The following is a 20,576-nucleotide window of genomic DNA, read 5'->3' on the forward strand; positions in this document are numbered from 1 at the left end:
TGTGGAAGGACATGAGATAGATTTTCAGGGTGAATATTATCCTCAAGGGTGAGTAAGAATTAACCAGAAAAATGCAGGGCAGAACAAGAAAATGTCCAAATGAAGGGAACAGTATAGTAGGTATAAGGAAGGAGGGAGGAAAGGAAGGAAGGAGGAGAAGGCAAGAAGGAAGTTTGAAGAATTAAGAGAAAATCAGTTTGGCTAGAGCTGACAGTGTGTGAGGGACCATTACAGTCCTGAAGAGTCTTAAAGTCATGTGGAAGAGGTTGGGGCTCTACTCTAAGGGCAACAGAAAGCCTTTGGAGGGTTTTCAGTGCCACCACCCCATTGCCAAGGCCAATTGCCAAGGCCAACACCAAGGTTGCCTCTGTTGCTGCTGAACAGCTGCTTCCCTGCATCATTGGCCCCCAAATCAAAGTCTGGACTGATATACCGAGGCCACAGGCCATGATTCAATTATGATTGAATTTGGTGTGTGTGTGTGTGTGTCTGTGTGTGTGTGTGTGTGTGTGTGAAAGAAGGTGCTGTTGTTCCACGTGTGTACAAGAAGGAGCTCTTGCTCCAGCAGAGACTCATGAAATGAGGAATCTTTCCAAACATGTAGGAATGGAGCTTAGATGTCAGGCAGTCAAAACACGGCCAAGTTTCACTACACTTACTTGGAAAGCCTTTTACACGGAACACCAAGACCATTCTATATACAAGTGTTCCATAGGGAACCCTTCAGAAAATGCTGTCCTACACATTTTCTTCACAAGAACAGTGTCAAGTCAGGTATATCCCAAAGACCCTAACTTAATCTGATCTCACCATTTAATACTCATAAAATTTATGTACTGCACTACCCAATTTGATACTCAACTATATCATTTTCCCCATGTTTTATAATATTTGGTCATTGTTCAATGCATTTGTTTTTTCTCTCTTAGAGGATTTTATCTGTGATATATTTGGGATCTAGCAATGTATCTGAAACTTAGTATACACACTACACATATTTACTTTTTATTTTATTTATTTATTTATTTATTTATTTATTTATTTATTTATTTATTTCTAGGAGAGAGAGAGAGAGAGAGAGACAGTGTGAGCAGGGGAGGGTCAGAGAGAAAGGGAGTCACAGACCGAAACAGGCTCCAGGCTCTGAGCTGGCGGTCAGCACAGAGCCTGACGCAGGGCCCAAACCCACGAACCGCGAGATCATGACCTAAGCGAAAGTCGGACGCTTAACCGACTAAGCTACCCAGGTGCCCCGCATATTTACTTTTTAAAGAAAATGTTTATTTATTATTTTGAGAGAGAGAAAGAGCATGAGTGGGGGAGGGGCAGAGAGAAAAGGAGAAAGAGAATCCCAAGCAGGCTCCATGTGCTGTCAGCACAGAGCCCAAAGTGGGGCTCGAACTCATGAACCATGAGATCATGACATGAGCCAAAATCAAAAGTCAGACACTCAACCAACTGAGCCCAAAATTTCCTGTTTTTATGTGAGTAGAGATAGCCCAGCTAAGCTTGTAGCTTTCAACAAGCCCTAAGAAAGCACCCCAAGAATGTTGGGTAAGTGGCTGTTATGAATTATTCAGCATTATTTCTACAAATATTTCTTTCTCCCTATTTGTTTTCTTCTTGTGGGGGCTCTACTATGTTGATGTCATGACTGTGTCTGCCCTCCCAATTTCTTAATTTTTTTGTTGATATCCTACATCTCTTTAGATAGAGCCTCCATTTGTCTAATCCACTGCTTATTCTAATGTCCAACCCATTGCTGAGCTCTTTATGTAAACAGTGTTATTTTTAACTCTGAGGTTTCCAGTGGGTTCCTCTTTGTAAGTGTAACCTGCTTTATTTTAGCAAAGCCCTTCTGTCCCCATCTTTTTCAAGATATTGACTATGCTTATTTTAAAGTCTTTTTCTTCCCTCCTGTTAATGCGGCTACACCTGGTAAAGGCCATCCAGTTTAACTTCTCTCAAGTGGCTTCCTTCTGCAGATCTGTTGTTATTTTATCCTGTGAGCTGGAACTCCCTGGGGTATCAGCTACCTGGGGTAGTACTGAGAACCCCTGGGGGGAGGCATTAAATATGAGGAGGGTTCAGAATAGAAGGAGGAACTGGAACAAAAGCCCCCTTAGGGTAGATAGACCCTGAGTTGACCACACCCCTTTTTACCCCCACACAGGGGTCCAAGTCTGACACCCCCCCCCATCTAATTTTACTTCTATTCCCCATCCACACACTGTTCTTGCTCCCATTGTAATAGGCCGGCCTGTGCCCCGTGAAGGAAGGAGGGAATGCTTAGAGACAGCAGGTGGACTGCCACAGTGGTTATCTTCCAACCTCAAGCAGGCCCTCCCAGACCTTAGCTCCTGGAGCCCGGCCAGCCTTGGGCTGGGGCTGCCGGTTTCCTACCTCACAAGGGCAAGAAGGCAGGGCAGGTGGCAATCCGCCTAGGCCAAACTGAGAGAGGCAAAAAAACACAACAAAAGAGCTTTCCTCCAACCTATTCCTCACCAGTGGCCTCTTACATTGTGGGCTGCCATTTACCTATAATTCCAAGAGCTAACCATCTTCTGTCTCTCCAGGGTTTCCCATAGACCTTGCATTAGTTCCTGTGTCCCATGGCATCTCTGACTAGGCATCTCCAGGCTTGGGTCCTGGGAGGCGGCTGGTAGCACCTGTTGGTTCATCATTCTCTCAGGTATTGGGATCTGCTCATCTCTTGTGTGTGATCCCTTTTCTCCTCTTTACCTTTCCTGTCTTTCTCTATCTCCCACTTACACTCCCCCTCCTTACAATTCCTTCACTCTGGAGTACAAGTGGAGAGGGCTGAAGAGGGAAAAATAATTATTTTTATGGTTTGAGGCAGAATTTGAGGATCCACTCCTTAGATTTTATTTATATGCTGAGTGATCGCACTGCAGGCAAGTTTCATCGAGAGCTATTTTGAGGCCTACTTAATTCACGCTCTGAAGATGGGAAGGCACTAGAAAATTATTGTTATGGTTGTCAGAATTATGATCTGACACTTACCAGCAGTTTCTTCTGTAGTAGCAGTAATTTATTTTATTTATTTAAAATGTTTATTTATTACAGAGAGAGAGAATGCATGCGAGCAGGGGAGGGGGAGAGGGAGGGAGAGGGAGAGAATCCAAAGCAGGCACCATACCCAAAGTGGAACCCAACATGGGGCTTGATCTCATGACTGTGAGATCATGACCTGGGCCAAAATCAAGAGGTGGATGCTTAACCAACTGAGTCACCCAGGCATCTCTATAGTGGTATTTATTGCAAGACCAGTGCCATTTATAATTTTAAACAAGTATTGTTAGGATATAATTATTACTTATAGAAAACTGGTTTCTAAACAAGACAAAACTGATCATCTGAAAACATCTTCCTCTTCACAATCCTAAAACAAAGATTTCTTGAGATTAGCAGAAGTGGCCTCAGGGAAGCCCACGTTTAAGAGACAAAACTATTTGTAATTATGGAAAGAACATCATGGCTGGGATGCTATATAGTACTTGAATTCTTCTCTGATGCTCAGATTAGATGTTCCTCGTTAATGGGCATAGATAGAAGGGCTACAGCACCCCTTTTTCTCCCTCCCACATCTTGCTCCACGTCTGGATTCACATGACTGTCTTTGAACAAATGCCCTCACCTGAGAACACCCCGTGAAAACTTTTGGTGGAGTTGACTCAGGCCTACCCAGCATCCAGATCCTTTGCACATTTTAGAGGAGCTTCCTCCACCCTAGCAAACAGTGTGGGTTTTGTGGGAGGCAAGGCTGCTGATGGATCCCCAAGGGGCCAGGTAAATCACCTATGCTCAGATAGCTGGATGCTTCCACTTGGTATGTTCAATGGCAACTACATGATACAAAGATGAAGGGAGAGTTTAGAATTTGCTAGCAATTCAGACACCAGTAGAGTCCATGGCAGCAGGGTCCAGGGGTGACCATATCTAATGGTAGAGGAGGTGGTGGTTGCCAGGTGGGCATCTTGACGAAACCATTCTATAGCGTGACTGTTGCTACAATTTCCCGCAGCTTAGTCTCTCTTGGTTCCCAATCATAGTCTGAGTCTAGCAACTCAGGTTTGTGACCTACCTAATATCCTTCTAATAAATTATTTTTCTGCTTAAGGTAGCCAGTTCATTCCTGTTGCTTGCAACTAAGAACTTCGGCTGATCCTATATTCTCATTCCTTTTCTACCTCACTCATACGCCAGCTATTTTGGAACCTTACTGTCCACAAGCCAAACCACCTCTGCACACCCAACTTCATCCTATTTGCCTCTCTCCTTATCCTCCACTTTTTGTCCCTTTATTGCCCGGATAAACATGGTCTCTGTCCTAGAAAGCTACAACTGCTCTACTCTGGTGAAGATGGTATGGGGAGAGAGCAGGGAAAAATACGCTATTTCTTTTTGCAAATATTGGAAAGAACAACAAGACAAAACAAAATAAAACAAAAACCTATTCACATTTTCATGTCAATTTTTAATATACTCTCCCAGTTTAGATAACTAAAATAATTATGAGTTCACTTGTCCCTAACAGGGCAGTGAAATCTAGAGGGACAGAAACAGCTGGTCATTCCTGTTTGCTATGGCCTATCTTCATGGCTATTTAGTGGAGATCCAGAAATACCAGTTCTCGGGATTAATCCTGTCCTTGAGTGACAGATAGGCTAACTGCTTGGGTCTCTAAGCTGCCCTGTGTCTGTCGCAAAGAAACCCAGCACTGATGAAAATAAAGCACAAAAGAAATGAAGATTGGCCCTCTAGGTTCACAGGGAGTCCAAGTAACATCTTGGTTGGTGGGTGGCAACGGCTCTGTGAAACACTGAAGAAAATCTGCCAACTTCACAGTTTTACTCAGTGTCAATCCTGCTGGCCTGACTCAAGTAGATGAATGGATGCTTGGGCAATTCATGGAAGAAAAGCAAAGATGAAAATTTAGATTTTCAGTAATTGCAAGGGAACCCAACATAAAGCATGATCAAAGGACCTAACTGAAAGTGTGGCTATGGTATTTTAAATTATTTTTACTGTTGTTGCTAAGCATACAGATGTGTTCTTGTGGGAGAGAGAGTGATTTGGTGCAAATGTTTTCAAAAAATATCCTCAGGAACTGGAGTTATGTTCTGGGCTTTGCTTTATACTAGTTACATGATTTTGGACAAGGAATTTATTTCAATGGCTTTCAGTTTTCTTTCCTGTTACGTGAGAAGATACTGGGTGATTTAAAAGGTAGTTTTAGCTCCTAAGTTTAAAATATAATTATCCCTGGGGTGCCTGAGAGGCTCAGTCAGTTAAGCATATGACTCTAGGTCAGGGCATGATCTTGTGGTCCCATCTGTGGGTTCAAGCCCCACGTCAGGCTCTGTACTAACAGTCTGGAGCCTGGAGCCTGGTTTGGATTCTGTGTGTCTCTCTCTCCCTCTCTTCCCCTCCCAGGCTCACACTCTGTCTTTCTCTCAAAAATAAATAAACTTCAAAAAATAAAAAATAAAATAAAATAGGGGCACCTGGGTGGCTCAGTTGTTTGAGTATCCAACTTCAGCTTGGGTCATGATCTCATGGTTCATGGGTTTAAGCCCCAGGTTGGGCTCTGTGCTGACAGCTCAGAGCCTGGAGCCTGCTTTGGATTCTGTGTCTCCCTCTACCTCTGCCCCTCCCCTGCACACACTCTATGTTTCTCCCTCTCTCTCTTTCTCAAAAATAAATAAACATTAAAAAATAATAAAATAGGGGTGCCTGGGTGGCTCAGTTGGTTAAGCCTCCGACTTTGGCTCAGGTCAGGATCTCATGATTTTTGTGAATTCAAGCCCCACGTCAGGCCCTGCGCTGATAGCTCAGAGCCTGGAACCTGCTTCAGATTCTGTGTCTCCCTCTCTCTGCACCTCTCCTGCTTACATTGTCTCTCTTACAAATAAAATGAAAACATTAAAAAAAAAATAAAAGCAAAATAATTAAAAATAAAATAAAATAATCTCTTTCCATCCCATTGGTTTCAAGTGATATTTTATGTTTCTTTTAGTGATGGAATAAAGAACAGAAAAAAGTCTCAAATGCAAGCTTAATTACACTTCTGTAGCTAAAAAGACTTTACAAGAAAATCTTATTGATGTAAACAAAGGAAATAATGGCACAAGGAGTCAACACAAATATATACTGACTTCCCAAATAGCATATGTTCCTCATCCTCCACTATTGGTATTATTTAAAAAATTTTTTCAATGTTTATTTATTTTAGAGAGAGATGGAGAGGCAGAATGTGAGCAGGGGAGGGGCCAAGAGAGAAGGAGACACAAAATTTGAAGTAGGCTCCAGGTTGCTTCTCAAGAACAGAGAACTGGTTCTCAGTGGAACATGAGGGAAAATTTCCCAGTTCTTGGGAACTATGACAGGGAAATGGATTCCTACAGCTTTCCTATTGGAAAAGAAGGCTTATACTCAACTTTCTTTAGACACATTTTTCAACATAAGATACCTTCAGAACAGTTTTACTCTTCTTATCCAACCCATAGAAAAATCCCTCTTCAGTCTTGTATAAAATCAACATCTGCATATCCTTCTTTCTAATAGCAAAATCAATTTATTTGTCTATTATTGTCACTTCAAATAAACTGAGGGGATAAGGCAAATGAAAATCTAAAGTAATTAATTACTATAGCAAACAATTTCAATTAATTTTATTATTAATAACATTTAATATATAATGTACCTTTGCTATATGACACTGAGCTTTGCTTTTTCTCTCCAGAAATGGAGCACCATCTTTTGACAAGTAAACCAATGCTTCTCCTGTATAAACAACTTTTACACATGTTCTTAGAAACTAATTATAATATATGAAAGCAGAAGGATCTCAGACTGAGGGCTTAAGTCGGACAGTTGTTTTTATCACTGACCTTAGCTTTTTATTTTAAAAAATTTTTTAATGTTTATATTTTTGATAGCGTACAAGTGGCAGAGGGGCAGAGAACGAGGGAGTCACAGAATCTGAAGCAGGCTCCAGGCTCTGAGATGTCAGCACAGAGCCCGATGCGGAGCTCGAACCCATGAACTGGGAGGTCATGAACTGAGTTGAAGTCAGATGCTTAACTGGCTGAGCCACCCAGGCACCTCTGCTGACCTTAGCTTTTAAGCAAAATACAGGTCCTTGGGTTTGGTTTTGGTTTTGGTTTGCTTAGCAACTACTATACCTCAAAAACAAAAACAAAACCCCTCAAACTTTCCATTTTCACATAATCCAAGAAAAGAAAAGAAATAATGTTTAAAAATGTATCTTTTTTTTTTTTTTTTTTTAGCAAAACAGAAAGGACTATGATTGTATTGCCTGGCAGAATCATGATATGTTTGGTATTTTCCTTAGCAAATGAGCAGAAAGGAATGCGAAGTCCCAATTTGAATAGCTCATTAGATGTGCCTTTAAATCATTAATGCACCATCTTGGTGTGTTGACATGGAACTTCGGTTAGCTCCAGAGTTAAACACTGTAGAAAGAGCTGGCTAACAATCCCTGGCTGCTGCATGGCAACGTGGCCTAATTATCAATCAGTTCGAAAGGAAGAAAGAAATACTGGCATCTTCTTGCGGCAGAGAAGTTTCACGGTATCACAATTATCTAGTCTCTTGGTCTTTTACATTCAAGCCAACAGGAAGAAATGACAGACTTCAGGTAACATGTTGAAACCAAAGCGGGAAAGGAGGGAAAACTGAAAATCCCTACAAACTGTATCAGATACCTAAAATACCCCTTCAGAAGAAAGCAACACAGCAATAACATCAAAACAAAACAAAGTAACAGCCAAAAAGCTAAACCCAACACTATAGCAAGCCTATACAAGCTCAGCACATGTGGCAAAGGTGGAGAGAAGAGAGGTAAACAAAATAAAACACTTCCAGGTGGTGGAGCCCTATGGGAAGCCTCTCAAAAGAAAAGAAAACCAACTAACCAAAAAAAGAGTCATTTTTTAGAAACAATAATTTAAAGTTTTCATTTATTTGCTTTTCTAAGACAAGGGGTTGTAAATGATCTTTTCAGCAAGAAATTTCTCCTACTTGTCTATAGTTAAGAAAAAAATTAGGGACGCCTACCTGACTCAGTTGGTAGAGCATGCGACTCTTGACCTCAGGGTCATGAGTTTAAGCCCCACACTGGGCAGAGAGCTTACTTAAAAAAATAATAATAATAAAGTTGTATACAAGTTTATGACATTCTTTACACTCATATGTGGAATTTAAGAAACACTACAAATGAACATAAAGGGAAGGAAAACTAAGAAAAAAAACAGAGACGGAGGCAAACCATAAGAGACTGTTAAATACAGAGAACAAACTGAAGATTCCTGGAGGGGCGGTGGGGGGATGGGCTAAATGGATGATGGGCAGTAAGGAGCACATTTGCTGGGATGAGCACTGGGTATTGTATGTAAGAGGTGAATCACTAAATTCTGTGCCTGAAACCATGCTTACACTGTATGTTAACTAACTTGGATTTAAATAAAATTTAAAAAAACAATAATAAAATCAAGAATTTTTTTTTAAAGTGGGAGGGGGGTACCTGGGTGGTTCAGTCAGTTAAGTGTCTCACTCTTGGTTTCAGCTCAGGTCATAATCTCATGGTTTGTGAGTTCAAGCCCCAAGTCAGACTCTGTGCTGACAGCGGGAAGCCTGGTTGGGATTCTTTCTCTCTCATTCGCTCTCTCAAAATAAATAAATAAACATAAAAAAATAAAGACTTACAATCTCACACATGGTTAAAAAAAAGATCAGTGAACTTCAGCGCTTGAATAAAGATAAAAGATGTAGTCTTCTCAAGTGGGGGAAAATAAAGCTCAGAGAGGGGATAAGATTTGTCGGAGGCACACAGGTTGTTAAGGAGATAAAAATACACATCTTCTGCCGCCCCATCCAGTGTTCTTCCCTAATACTGCTAAGCCTCTCAGTGGTGCGTTGTCATTGCCTAGGAGAGTAAAATATTTTGTGTGTGAAGTATTTAGCAAATACAGAAAAGACCGTTAAAATTCACCATAATCTCACCACCCAGAGACAATGTAAAGTTTATCGTATTTCAGAAATCCTTAATGAAAACCTACATTTAAAAAATATACTGAGAACTCCACAGTCAAGGACTTGAAATGGATAATATTATGAACCTGAATTCAGACACTCAGATATTCTAGCCGCAGAATTTACTTATATAATTTGTTCAGTTTCTCATGAGTAAAAAAATAATTATATGCTTATCCTTTTAACTGCAAATTCAAAACTGAGGATTACTTTACTTATTAAATGGTCTAGAGACAGATTTGCTTGGAACCCAACAGATAATCTGGACAATGGGTTACAGTAGATGCCCTAGATAACTGATGATGTCATTTTCCCTTGTGATTCCCTAAAAGCCACTGAAATATTATTATTTTGCTAGTGATGGGGAAGTACAATTCTGCACCCCCAGTTAACGGTAAGTGTTTTTCCTACACCACCAAACGATTCTCAGACATTAGCTGGGTGATCTACCATTCAACTAAATTCTGACACTATCTACTGTCTGCTTGGAGATAGCGTCAGATCCTACAGGTTAAGAGTTCAGTTTTACGTGAGACTACCTTTCCATTTCTTCCCGCCTTCGGATGCCAATCACAAAGTCCAGGTTGGGGGTGCCTGGCCAGCTTAGTCAGGAGAATATGCAATTCCTGATCTCAGAGTGGTGAGTTTGAGCCTGAGGATGGGTGTAGAGATTACGTAAACAAACAAATGAGAAAATAAACTAAAAAAAAAAAAGTCCAGGTTGTCACCTGACTGATAGGTCAAAGATTCCAACAACCCCCTCCTTGGGTTGAATTAAATACTAGAGTGGTTCACAGAACTCAGGGAAACATTTTACTTCCTAGATAACCTGATTATTATGACGGACATAACTCAGGAACAGCCAGATGAAAGAGACAGATAGAGCAAGGTATAAAGGAAGGGGTGTGGGGCTTCCATGACTGGGGAGTGCACACCTCTCCCTGAATCTCCACGTGCTCACCAACCCAAGAAGCTCTCTGAGCCCCATCATTCAGGGTTTCTATGGAGGCTTTATTACACAGCCAAGATGGATTAAATCATTGGCCATTGGCAATTCAAGCTCCAGTTCCCTCCCTACCCAGGAGGTCAAAAGGGTGGGACTGAAAATTCCAACATTCCAATTATACAGTTAGTTTCACCTGGCAACCAGCCCCATCTATAGGGTCTGTCCAAAAATCACTTCATTAACATAAACTCAGGTGTGGCTGAATGATAAGACACCTTCATCATTCCTTTTTTTTTTTTTAATATTTTTATTTATTTCTAGGAGAGAGAGAGAGAGAGAGAGAGACAGTGTGAGCAGGGGAGGGTCAGAGAGAGAGGGAGACACAGACTCTGAAATAGGCTCCAAGCTCTGAGCTGGCAGTCAGCACAGAGCCCGACGCGGGGCTTGAACCCACGAACCGCGAGATCATGACCCAAGCCAAAGTCGGATGCTCAACCGACTAAGCCACCCAGGCTCCCCAACACCTTCATCATTCTTATCACTTAGAAAATTCCAAGGGTTTAGGGCACCTGGGTGGCTCAAGTGGTTAAGCATCTGATTTTGGCTCAGGTCATGATCTCACAGTCCGTGGGTTCAAGCCCCGCATAAGGCTCTGTGCTGACAGCTCAGAGCCTGGAGCCTGTTTCAGATTCTGTGTCTCCCCCTGTCTCTGCCCCTCCCCCACTTGCACTCTGTCTCTCTCAAAAATAAATAAACATTAAAAAAAAGGAAGAAAATTCCAAGGGTTTTAGGAGCTCTGTGTCAGAAACTGAAAACATATATACATATGTATATATATGTATATAAATATGTCTTATTATTTTTTTTAAATTTTTATTTATTTCTAGGAGAGAGAGAGAGAGAGACAGCGTGAGCAGGGGAGGGTCAGAGAGAGAGGGAGTCACAGACCGAAACAGGCTCCAGGCTCCGAGTTGGCAGTCAGCACAGAGCCCGATGCGGGGCTTGAACCCACGAACCGCGAGATCATGACCCAAGCGAAAGTCGGACGCTTAACCGACTAAGCCACCCAGGCCCCCCTAAATATGTCTTATTATAACCATGATATTACAGGAGCAAAGAGAAGAAAACTACTTTCTGAGTTGGAGTTAAAAGAGAGATTCCTTAATATGCCCTCTACAGACAAGGAGTGTGACTAACTTGAAGGGGAAAAAAAATCACCTGTTACTCAAAACAAAATTTTAAGAATAAATAAATGAAGGGGAGAGAAAGAAAAGCTCTTTCTTATAGTAGAATGTCAATTGATAAATGTAGAAGGAATGATGAATTAGGAAATGACTAGTTGGAAACCACTATGGTAATATCTGATTTAGGCAAGAATAATCAATGGATGCTAAAACTGGTGGTTGAAAGTTTGATGAGGGATAGAATATTTATAGTCTCAAGATATTGCTATACAAACTACTTTTTTGATTACAAAAGGAAAATAGTAACATTACAGTGGAGAAATCTGGGGGAGGCCATCTTAACCAAGTAACTGACATTACCCAGTATAACAACAGGAAAACTTAATAACATGTGCCTCTGATACGGTGCACTAAGGATACGATAGCACTTCTGTGATGATATGCTGAAAATGTATACCCTGCATCTAATCATGAGGAAACATCAGACAAATGCAAATTGAGGGACAATCTATAAAATAACTGGCTGGGCACCAGGATGGCTCAGTCGGTTAAGCATCTGGCTCTTGATTTCAGCTCAGGTCATGATCCCAGGGTTGTGGGATGGAGCTCTTCATCAGGCTCTGCGTTAAGTATGTTGCCTGCTTAAGATTGTTTCTCTCTCTTTCCCCCTTTGGCCATTTCCTTCCACTCTCTCCCCCCACCCACCAACTTGTGTGCTTTCTCTTTAAAAAGGCGAAAGATGTATGCGATCTGAAGAGAAACCAGAGTATAGTGTGCATTCTTTTAAAAAAAAAAAAAGAAAATGAATATTGACCAAATTATTAAATTATTATGTAAAAAATAAATAAATAAAATAACTGCCTATACTCTTCAAAAACATTGAGGTCCACAAAACAAAAAACAAAACAAAACAAAACACCCAGATTCTTAACTATAGAAAACAAATTGAAGGGCACCTGAGTGGCTCAGTCAGTTAAGCGTCCACTCAGGTCATGATCTCACGGTTCGTGGGTTCGAGCCCCGCGTCGGGCTCTGTGCTGACAGTTAGCTCAGAGCCTGGAGCCTGTCTTCATATTCTGTGTCTCCATCTCTCTCTGACCCTCCCCTGGTCATGCTGTCTCACTCTCTCTCTCAAAAATAAACAAAAATATTTTAAAAATTAAAAAAAAAAATTAATGGTTGCCAGAGGGGAGATTTCAGGGGGTATGGGTGAAATAGTTGAAGGAGATTAAATTAGATTAAATTAATTTTATGATTTTCATCATTATTCCATGGCTATATAAGAAAATATTCTTGTTCACAGAAAATATACACTGAAGTATTTAGAGGCAAAGGAGCATCATATATCTGTAGTCTAGTTTCAAGTGTTTGGGGGGGGTTTGCTTATGGAGAGAGAGACTGATGAAGCAAATTTGGCAGAAACAATTGGGAAATTTGAGTGAAGGGCATACTTGAGTTCTTTATATGGTCCTAACTTTTCTGTATATTTGAAGTTATTTCAAAATTAAAACTCACAGAAAACAATAGAGAGAGGATTCTGAGAAGACGGTGTCAGTAGCAGCAGAGAATTTGAATCTCCAAATGTCCCCTGTGAAAATAGGGCAACTGGAAAAACCGAACCAAAATTTCATGGAGAACATTTACCAAGATAAGGTAGCCTGCACAGAGTCCAAAATGTGACTGGGTGGGAAAAAATTACCAATGGCTTCAACACCTGTGTGGTAGCAGCAATTGTGTGGGTAGAATCAGAGGGGGAAGCATGGAGCTCTGATGAGCCTATGAGAATCAGAGAATCCAAAATCCTTCAAAAGGTGCTCCCTAAAAAGATGGGAGGGCCCACCTGAAAACAGCAGTTGAACCTGGAGGGAATTTTGTAGGCTTCAAGTTGTGAATAAGGGTAAGAACACTTCAGGAAATCCAGAGTCTTCTGGAGTAATGTGGGCCTCATGGATTCTAAAAACTAATCAAAACTCTCTTCCTAGAAGAAAACCCTGCCTGAGGAAAGGCTGTGGGAGTGGAACCCAAACTGAGCAGGATGAAGGAAAGAGGAAGGAAAGATGAAAAGAAAGAGGAAGTCTCCATAAAATGGGGGAGAGGACCTGTGAAATTTCTCAGAAAGAAAATCATGTTTTAATCACCTCTCTAGGAGAAGAAAGCTAGGAAAGCTCTCCAGGTCAATCTTTCCCTTCTAAACTAAGAAAGACTTGGAGTACCTGGGTGGCTCAGTGGGTTGAGTGTCCCACTCTTGATTTCAGCTCAAGTCATGATGCCAGGGTTGTGGAATGGAGCCCTGAGTCAGGCTCTGCACTGAGGGTGGAGATTGCTCTCTCTCTCCCTCTGCCCCTTTCCCCCACTCATGTTCTCTTTCTCTCTCTCTAAAATTAAAAAAAAAAAATTTAATAAAATAAGGAAAACTCATCTAAAGTAAAGATGAGCAAGGGACAAGGACTGCAGCTAAATCCCACACAAGTAACTGCAAGTCAAAGATAATAAGGAGCAGAAAACACCATTTCAGCTGGTAACAATATGCCAGAAAGCTGTACCTATAAAACAGATGGAACGCACAACCTGAGATTTCCAAATTTGAAATTATGAACATTTTAAAAACTATGAAAAAAGCCATAAATCAGAATTTTAAAAACTCAGAAATGAGGTGATTGGAGAAAATGAAGTCTTAAAAAAAATGGCAGAACTCAGGAAAAGATTAGAAATAAAATTTAAAATTATGTTATGAATGGATACTTAATATGAAGTAAATAAGGAAAAAAAATGGAAAGGAGAAAAAATTTAATCTGGGCAGGATATAAAAAAAATTCTAGAAAAAGGAATAGATATAGGAAGCAATAAAGAAGGGCCAATATAAGTATAAAGGGAAGTCCTAAAGAAGATAATCAAGCATTGGAATAAACAAATGTTAAAAACTGTAAAGAAGGGCGCTGGGGTGGCTCAGCCAGTTAAGCATTCAACCTCAGCTCAGGTCATGATCTCACAGTTGTGAATTAAAGCCCTGCTTTGTGTGAGCTCGAACCCCACTCCAGGCTCTGTACTCTCTCTCCCTCTCTCTCAAAAATAATTAAGTAAATCAATCAATCAATTAATCAAATAAAAACTATAAGGAAATTTCCCAAATTAAAAAAAATCATTGATGTTACATATTGAAAGATTACATCACATACCTGGGAAAGATTGACTTACCAGACACAGTCTAGTGAAACTACTAGATTTCAAAGAAAAAGGAAAAAGAGTCTGGAATCCAGGCAGAGAAATGGAATTACTTGCAAAGGAAAGAATTCCTTCTTTCATCAAGCTTTATTCTGACAGCTCAGAGCGATGGGCCTGCTTCAGATTTTGTGTTTCCCTCTCTCTCTGCCCCTCCCCTGCTGGTGCTCTGTCTTTCTCCTTTTCAAAAGTAAATAAAACATTAAAAAAACATATTATCACCGTGTTGTTCCTAATGAATTCATGAAACTAGGCAATTATAAACAATGGTGGCTATCATCACAAAAAGAGACAACCAGACATTATGGGCCTGCTGGTAAAATATATACTACCACTTTCAATGTAGTATTGTCAAAAAAGAAATCAGATCTGTATTTCCATACCTGAAAGGCCTTTCCCCTTTCTTTCTGGCTATCCAAGTTCTGCATATCTATTATGACCTTTCCAAGCTTCATTTCCTCCAACAAAGCTATCTGTCGGATGAATGACTTCTCTAAGGTCTTGTAGTACTTGGATCAGTGCTGTCCAAAGAAAACATAAAATGACCCACATATGTGTTTTTAAATTTTTTAGGAGCTACCTTAGAAAGCACAAAGAGGGGTGCCTGAGTGGCTCAGCTGATTAAACAACATCTGACTCTTGATTTTGGCTCAGGTCATCATCTGGTGGTTTGTGAGACTGAGCCCTGTTGCTCTAGTCAGTGCAGAGCCTGCTTGGGATTCTCTCTCCCCATCTCTCTCTGCCCCTCCCCCACTTGCTTGCATGTGCATTCTCTCCCAAAATAAATACTTTAAAAATTTTTTGAAAAAGTACAAAGAAACAAATGAAGTTAGTTTTAATATATTTGATTTAACTTAATATATCCAAAATACTATCATTTAAACATATAATCAATAAAAATATTAATTACACATTTCATGTCTTTGTATACCGTCTGAAATCTGGTGTGTATTCTACACTTACAGTACATCTCATTTTGTGAGTGGCCACATTTCAAGTGTGCAATAGCCACATGTGGATAATGGCTATCACACTGGACATCACACACTTACAGAATCCATTACATAATTTAACCCATGACTATCCAGTCTAGGCAGGCAGAAGATGGGTTCTCCATAAAATCAGACCAACAACTGAAGAAATGTCAGCCCCTAGACATCCTTATAATACATGGATGCTGCTTTTTCAGAGCCACAGATGAAAATGTGGGAGGTGACTGCTATGGGCTGAATGTTTGTGTCCCCCTCTGCCCCCAAATTCATGTTGACGCCTAATCCCCCTTGTGACAGTATTTGGAGGAGAATTAGATCATGAAGTTGAGCCCTCATGAGGAGATTAGTGCCCTTAAAAGTGACAGGAGAGAGCTTGCTTCTCTCCCTGCTCCTGGGCCCTGGGAAGGCACAGCTATAAGGCACTGTCTACAAGCTAGGAAGCCAGCTGTCACCAGGCACCAAATCTGCTGACACTGTGATTCTGGACTAGCTAGCCTCCAGAATTGTGACAAATGAGGTCTGTTTAAGCCACCCAGTCTACGGTATTCTGTTCAGCCAGATAATGTGCTAACGAGAGAATTTCCTCCTCACAAGCAAGCAGTCCAGTTCAGTAAGAGGAAGTATGAAGCCAGCAGTGGGGGCTTCTCTGCCTCAGTATGTAAGGAACACAGAGGGAATACATCCCAGACTGGGGGAGCTGCGGCTATCACATCCAAGGTTTTTATTCTTCGGTGTAACCAGTAATGTATGGTTAGAAGTTGGCACTGGAATGGTCTGATATAGATTTCATTGTTCATAAGAACTGGATAGGCTTTTGGAATCTGGATCCAAGAGGCAGTATAACTGGTTCTAGATATACAACTACTGGTTGATATGAATAAAGCCAAGTATTGTTCCTTGGGCATCGAAAAGCATATGTCATTAAAAGATAAATGTCTCCATTGAATAAACCAAAGAAATATTTCCAGAGAAACATTTCAAATTTAAAAATGTATGGTGACCAATGAATTCTGTTACTGAAATTCTCCAAGAAGACATCTTGTTGCATGGTAGTTTGATTTTTATTTAAAAGCACCTTATCGGCATCTAGCTCAAGTACAAACATTTGATTATTGCCACCACCTGTCTCTACAAGAGTATTCTCATTTCTCAATAAACCCGCTTTCGTGCCCTCTGTCCCAGTCAGACGTACGCCTGGTGACTTTCTCAACAAGATGATTTCCTTCTAGTTTAGTTCCAGCCCTGTAGTTCTAGGACACCCTGTTTGCCACAGTAAAACTCTACTCCCCTGGAAAGGAGTCTCCAGAAACTTCCCCTCTAGGGAAATGAAATGAACCATGATCTTGCCTAACCTGTAACTTGGATCATTATTTTCATTTTTCTTCTTTAAAGCAGTCACTCCATTCTTTCAGTGATTTTTTTTTTTTTATGGCAGCTTATTATTTACATTACTCTGCCTAGAAGGCCCGTGAGACTTTTCCTGATGCTGACCTCAGTAATTAGCATGACAAACGCTTGGCTAAATAGTTCCTTGGGACAATGTTTGGTAAGGGAGATGCAGTGGCTGACGGGAAAGATTAGGGGCAAAGGATCCCACAGCAGCTTCCTCTCCTCCCCAAAGCCTAAACTGAGAATAGCCTTTCCCCTCCAATCTGAAGAAAAAATAATGGCAAACATAACAATGGCTTGAAGAGAAAAGGAAAAAAGATTAAAACTCACAAAGTTCTACTTTATTATTTTTTTCCTAAACCAAATTCTTTGCAGCACTTTAGGGTGATAGGTGGGAAATGACCCCTACAGGGAAGGGATCTCTGACCAACAGTTTGTCAGATTAAAGGGAAAAAGGTCCCAACCAAGCTTTTGCTCTTGGGTTCATAGATCTTCACTTAGCAGAGCCCTTAGGTAATGGTGGACAAACTGTTTCTCGTGAATAACAAGAATTTAGAGTGGGAGGCTAGCATGTGGGGTGGGGAGTAGCCAATAAGATGGTGATAAACCAGGGTCTAAATAGTAATGCCACCATCTTGAAATTTCCCTTGGTGGGGAACAGCTGGTAAATTGTTATGATAGTATTGTCTAGATTTCTGCTTTAATCTATCACTTAACCTGTGCTGTTCTATACTTCCCTTATGCTATTCCAAATCTTCAATAAAATTCTGCTATATCCAAAAGCATTGTATTCATGTTATTGTAAGGTGGTTCTGCTAGTACAAAAACTTGAGTTATCTGCCAGTTTCATGGTTCCCAAGTGTATTTCTCAGACTGGTGAACTTTTAGGGATTGCTGGGGTTGTCAACTTTCTATTGTATTATGCAAAGACATTTTACAAACTAATTTTCACTCTTGTTTCATAAAATAAAAGTTATTTAAATTTCATAACTTTAATTTCATAACAACTGTTAAAAATGTTTTCATCTGGAATGATCTCATACTTGGAACCAATTAAAAAGTATATATTCTATTTTATTTAGTTTTAGCTTCCAGGTTCCTCAAACCTTTCTTCACTTATTTATTCACTTTTCAAAGGCGTTAGTAAACCTCTCATGTGCCGAGCACTGTGCCAGGTACCGGAATACAGAGATGAACATGACTCTGGCCCTGTCCTCCATCTCTCACGCTGTTCTAGGAAAGTCAAGCAGACAGTGCACTTGTGTTGTTGTAGAGAAACTCACCAAATACTAAAGGCAAAAAGGCCAAGCAACAGTTAAAAAACAGTCAATCTATTTTTTTATGTTTATTTATTTACTGAGAGAGAGAGAGAATGAGTGAGGGAGGAGCAGAGAGAGAGGGAGAGAGAATCTCAAGCAGGTTCCTTGCTTTCAGTGCAGAGCCCAGTGTGGGGCTCGGTCCCACAAACAGTGAGATCATGACCAGAGCTGAAACCAAGAGTCAGACACTTAACCGAATGAGTTGAGCCACCCAGGCGCCCCCACCCCTACCGCCAGCAATGGTCAATCTATTACTTTTTGTCTTTTTCTTTTTTTTTAATGTTTTATTTATTTCTAGGAGAGAGAGAGACAGTGTGAGCAGGGGAGGGTCAGAGAGAGAGGGAGTCACAGACCCTGAAACAGGCTCCAGGCTCCGAGCTGGCAGTCAGCACAGAGCCCGACGCAGGGCTCGAACCCACGAACCTCGAGATCATGACCTAAGCGAAAGTCGGACGCTTAACCGACTGAACCACCCAGGCTCCCCATGGTCAATCTATTTCTAAGCAGAAGTGCAAGAACTACTAAAGCCTGATGTCAGAACTTTGCACATACCACTTGAGTTTCCTTCCTGATGACTTAGGAAGAAATTGACAGTATACCCCAGAGATCATGGAATTTTTTTCTGAGCAAATTATACAGAAAGGAATACAACTCATGTTAAAAAAAAAAAAAGGAATACAACTCATGTGCCAGGTCAGCTGGTCCATACTGCACACTGGACAGGAAGAGATGAGTTGTATGGAATTGGGGAGATAAAAGCTGCTCCCCTCCCCCCCCACCTTGTTCACAATAGGATGGCTCTGCACAGAGTCACCCTGCTCACTTCAGGACATACAACCTGAAGGTCAGCAGAGGACAGGCCGGGGTCAGGGCTGTGCTGCCACGGTGACAGCACCTTAGGATTTGGTGCCAGCCTGGCGCTGGGACGCTTCCTCAATACACACAGCTGGGAGATGTCTGGGAGCGGTGATGGGCACATTGGTCCATCCTGCCCAATACGATTCCAAGCTACCAGGCTTCTGAGTTCTGATTCTAAGTGAGAGTTAGAGAGGCATATGGTGGTATCCCAGTCATCCGGTTCTGGAATTTCTCCAAGGGGAAATACATAAAGGCATAAAGGGATACACATACACATACACATACACATTCATACGGGAAGAAAATCCACAGGCAGGTATACAGGGAGTTTTTTTCTATGCCCTGGAGGGTACCATATTAGAAGGAAAGACCTAACTATGCATTTTTTTTTTTACATTATATAATCAGAATTATATGTGTCAAAGGGATAGTTGCTGGAACAGTCATTTCCTCTCCTGTGTCACCTCGGTTCTTATCAGACTAGATCTAGAACTTTCATACAGTTACCCACCCTTATTTCACATCAAAACCTCCATAGATCACCTGCTGACTGCAGTTCCGACATCTCCGGCCGGGTCTTGTGGCTTCTCTGAAGCACATACGTGTGACAGTAGTACAGAAACACAGGAAATGACTATTAAACACACAGAGGCTCGGCAGCTTGCGTCCATTCTCACACATTCCTATTTTAGATTCTGAGCAGCTCTCCCTCCCCATGCGCTATGAAATAGAAGGGTCTGGCAGAATCACCCAAATGAAATGAGGTTCGTTCTCCGCAGGGGAATAGAAACATCGGTGCGGTCCTTTCCCTCCACAGCCCTAGAAACCTTGAGTTTCCTAGAGAAAGGCCCACCAGGGGGCTAGGAGCCACCAAAGGTGCAGGGAACCTGCGCCTCTACACAGCCCCGAAATGCCGGGGAACCAGGCCAGGGAAGGTGCGAGATGAACCGGAGTTGTCCCGGAGGCCGGTTGCGGGCGATGCGGCAGCTCCCGCAGGAGCTGATTGCTTTGTGGGAAAGTGATTGCTTTGAAGGGAAAAGGGAGCGAGGGTCCTGTGGCCCCTAAGGGCTCCCGAGGTCAATTCCCAGGGGACCCAAAGCAGCGACGGGGCTCTGAGATCTGGCAAGTTCCCGGGAGTCGAGCGAGGAAAGCGAGCCTCTTACCTGGCCAGGCTGGCTGGTGTAGTTGAAGGAGTAGATGTTCTCGGTGCTGAGGCTCACCACCCCGCTGTAGACGCGATCGAAATCGGCGCCCCTGGCGGGGTCGCGGGGGTCTCCGCGCGCTAGGGGTTCAGCCGGGCGCGGGGGTGCGGCCGCCCGCAGAAGCCAGGGCAGCAGCGCGCAGAGCAGCGCGAATCCCGGGCAGCCCCGCATGGTGGGCCCCGCGCCCCTGCCGCGACGCAGAGCCGCCCTGGCGAGGGGGCGAGCGCAGAGCTGGTCCTTCCAAAGCCCCCTGCGGGCCCGGCTCCCGCTACAGCGCAGCGCGGGCGATGCCAGGCAAGCCCCACCAGCGAGCGCTGGCGACGCGCGCGCGGGCTAAGAGCCGATCAAATATTGATGGAGCCGCCTGGGGTCTCGGCGGGAGGTCGCGG

The 20,576-nt window shown here is 42.1% G+C and overlaps 1 protein-coding gene across 1 annotated transcript in view; it reads right to left on the reverse strand.

Annotated features, from left to right (window-relative positions):
• Positions 1 to 20,358, reverse strand: part of SIDT1 (SID1 transmembrane family member 1) — a 101,163-nt gene extending 80,805 nt beyond the window's left edge. Inside the window, exon 1 of the mRNA XM_077771895.1 lies at positions 20,149 to 20,358. Coding sequence (XP_077628021.1) covers positions 20,149 to 20,358 — 210 coding nt within the window. The remainder of the gene's footprint in view (positions 1 to 20,148) is intronic.
• Positions 20,359 to 20,576: the final 218 nt, after the last annotated feature.

The sequence above is a fragment of the Crocuta crocuta genome, unplaced genomic scaffold, assembly GCF_008692635.1.
Source record: "Crocuta crocuta isolate KB4526 unplaced genomic scaffold, BGI_CrCroc_1.0 scaffold56, whole genome shotgun sequence".
Classification (NCBI taxonomy): Eukaryota; Metazoa; Chordata; class Mammalia; order Carnivora; family Hyaenidae; genus Crocuta; species Crocuta crocuta.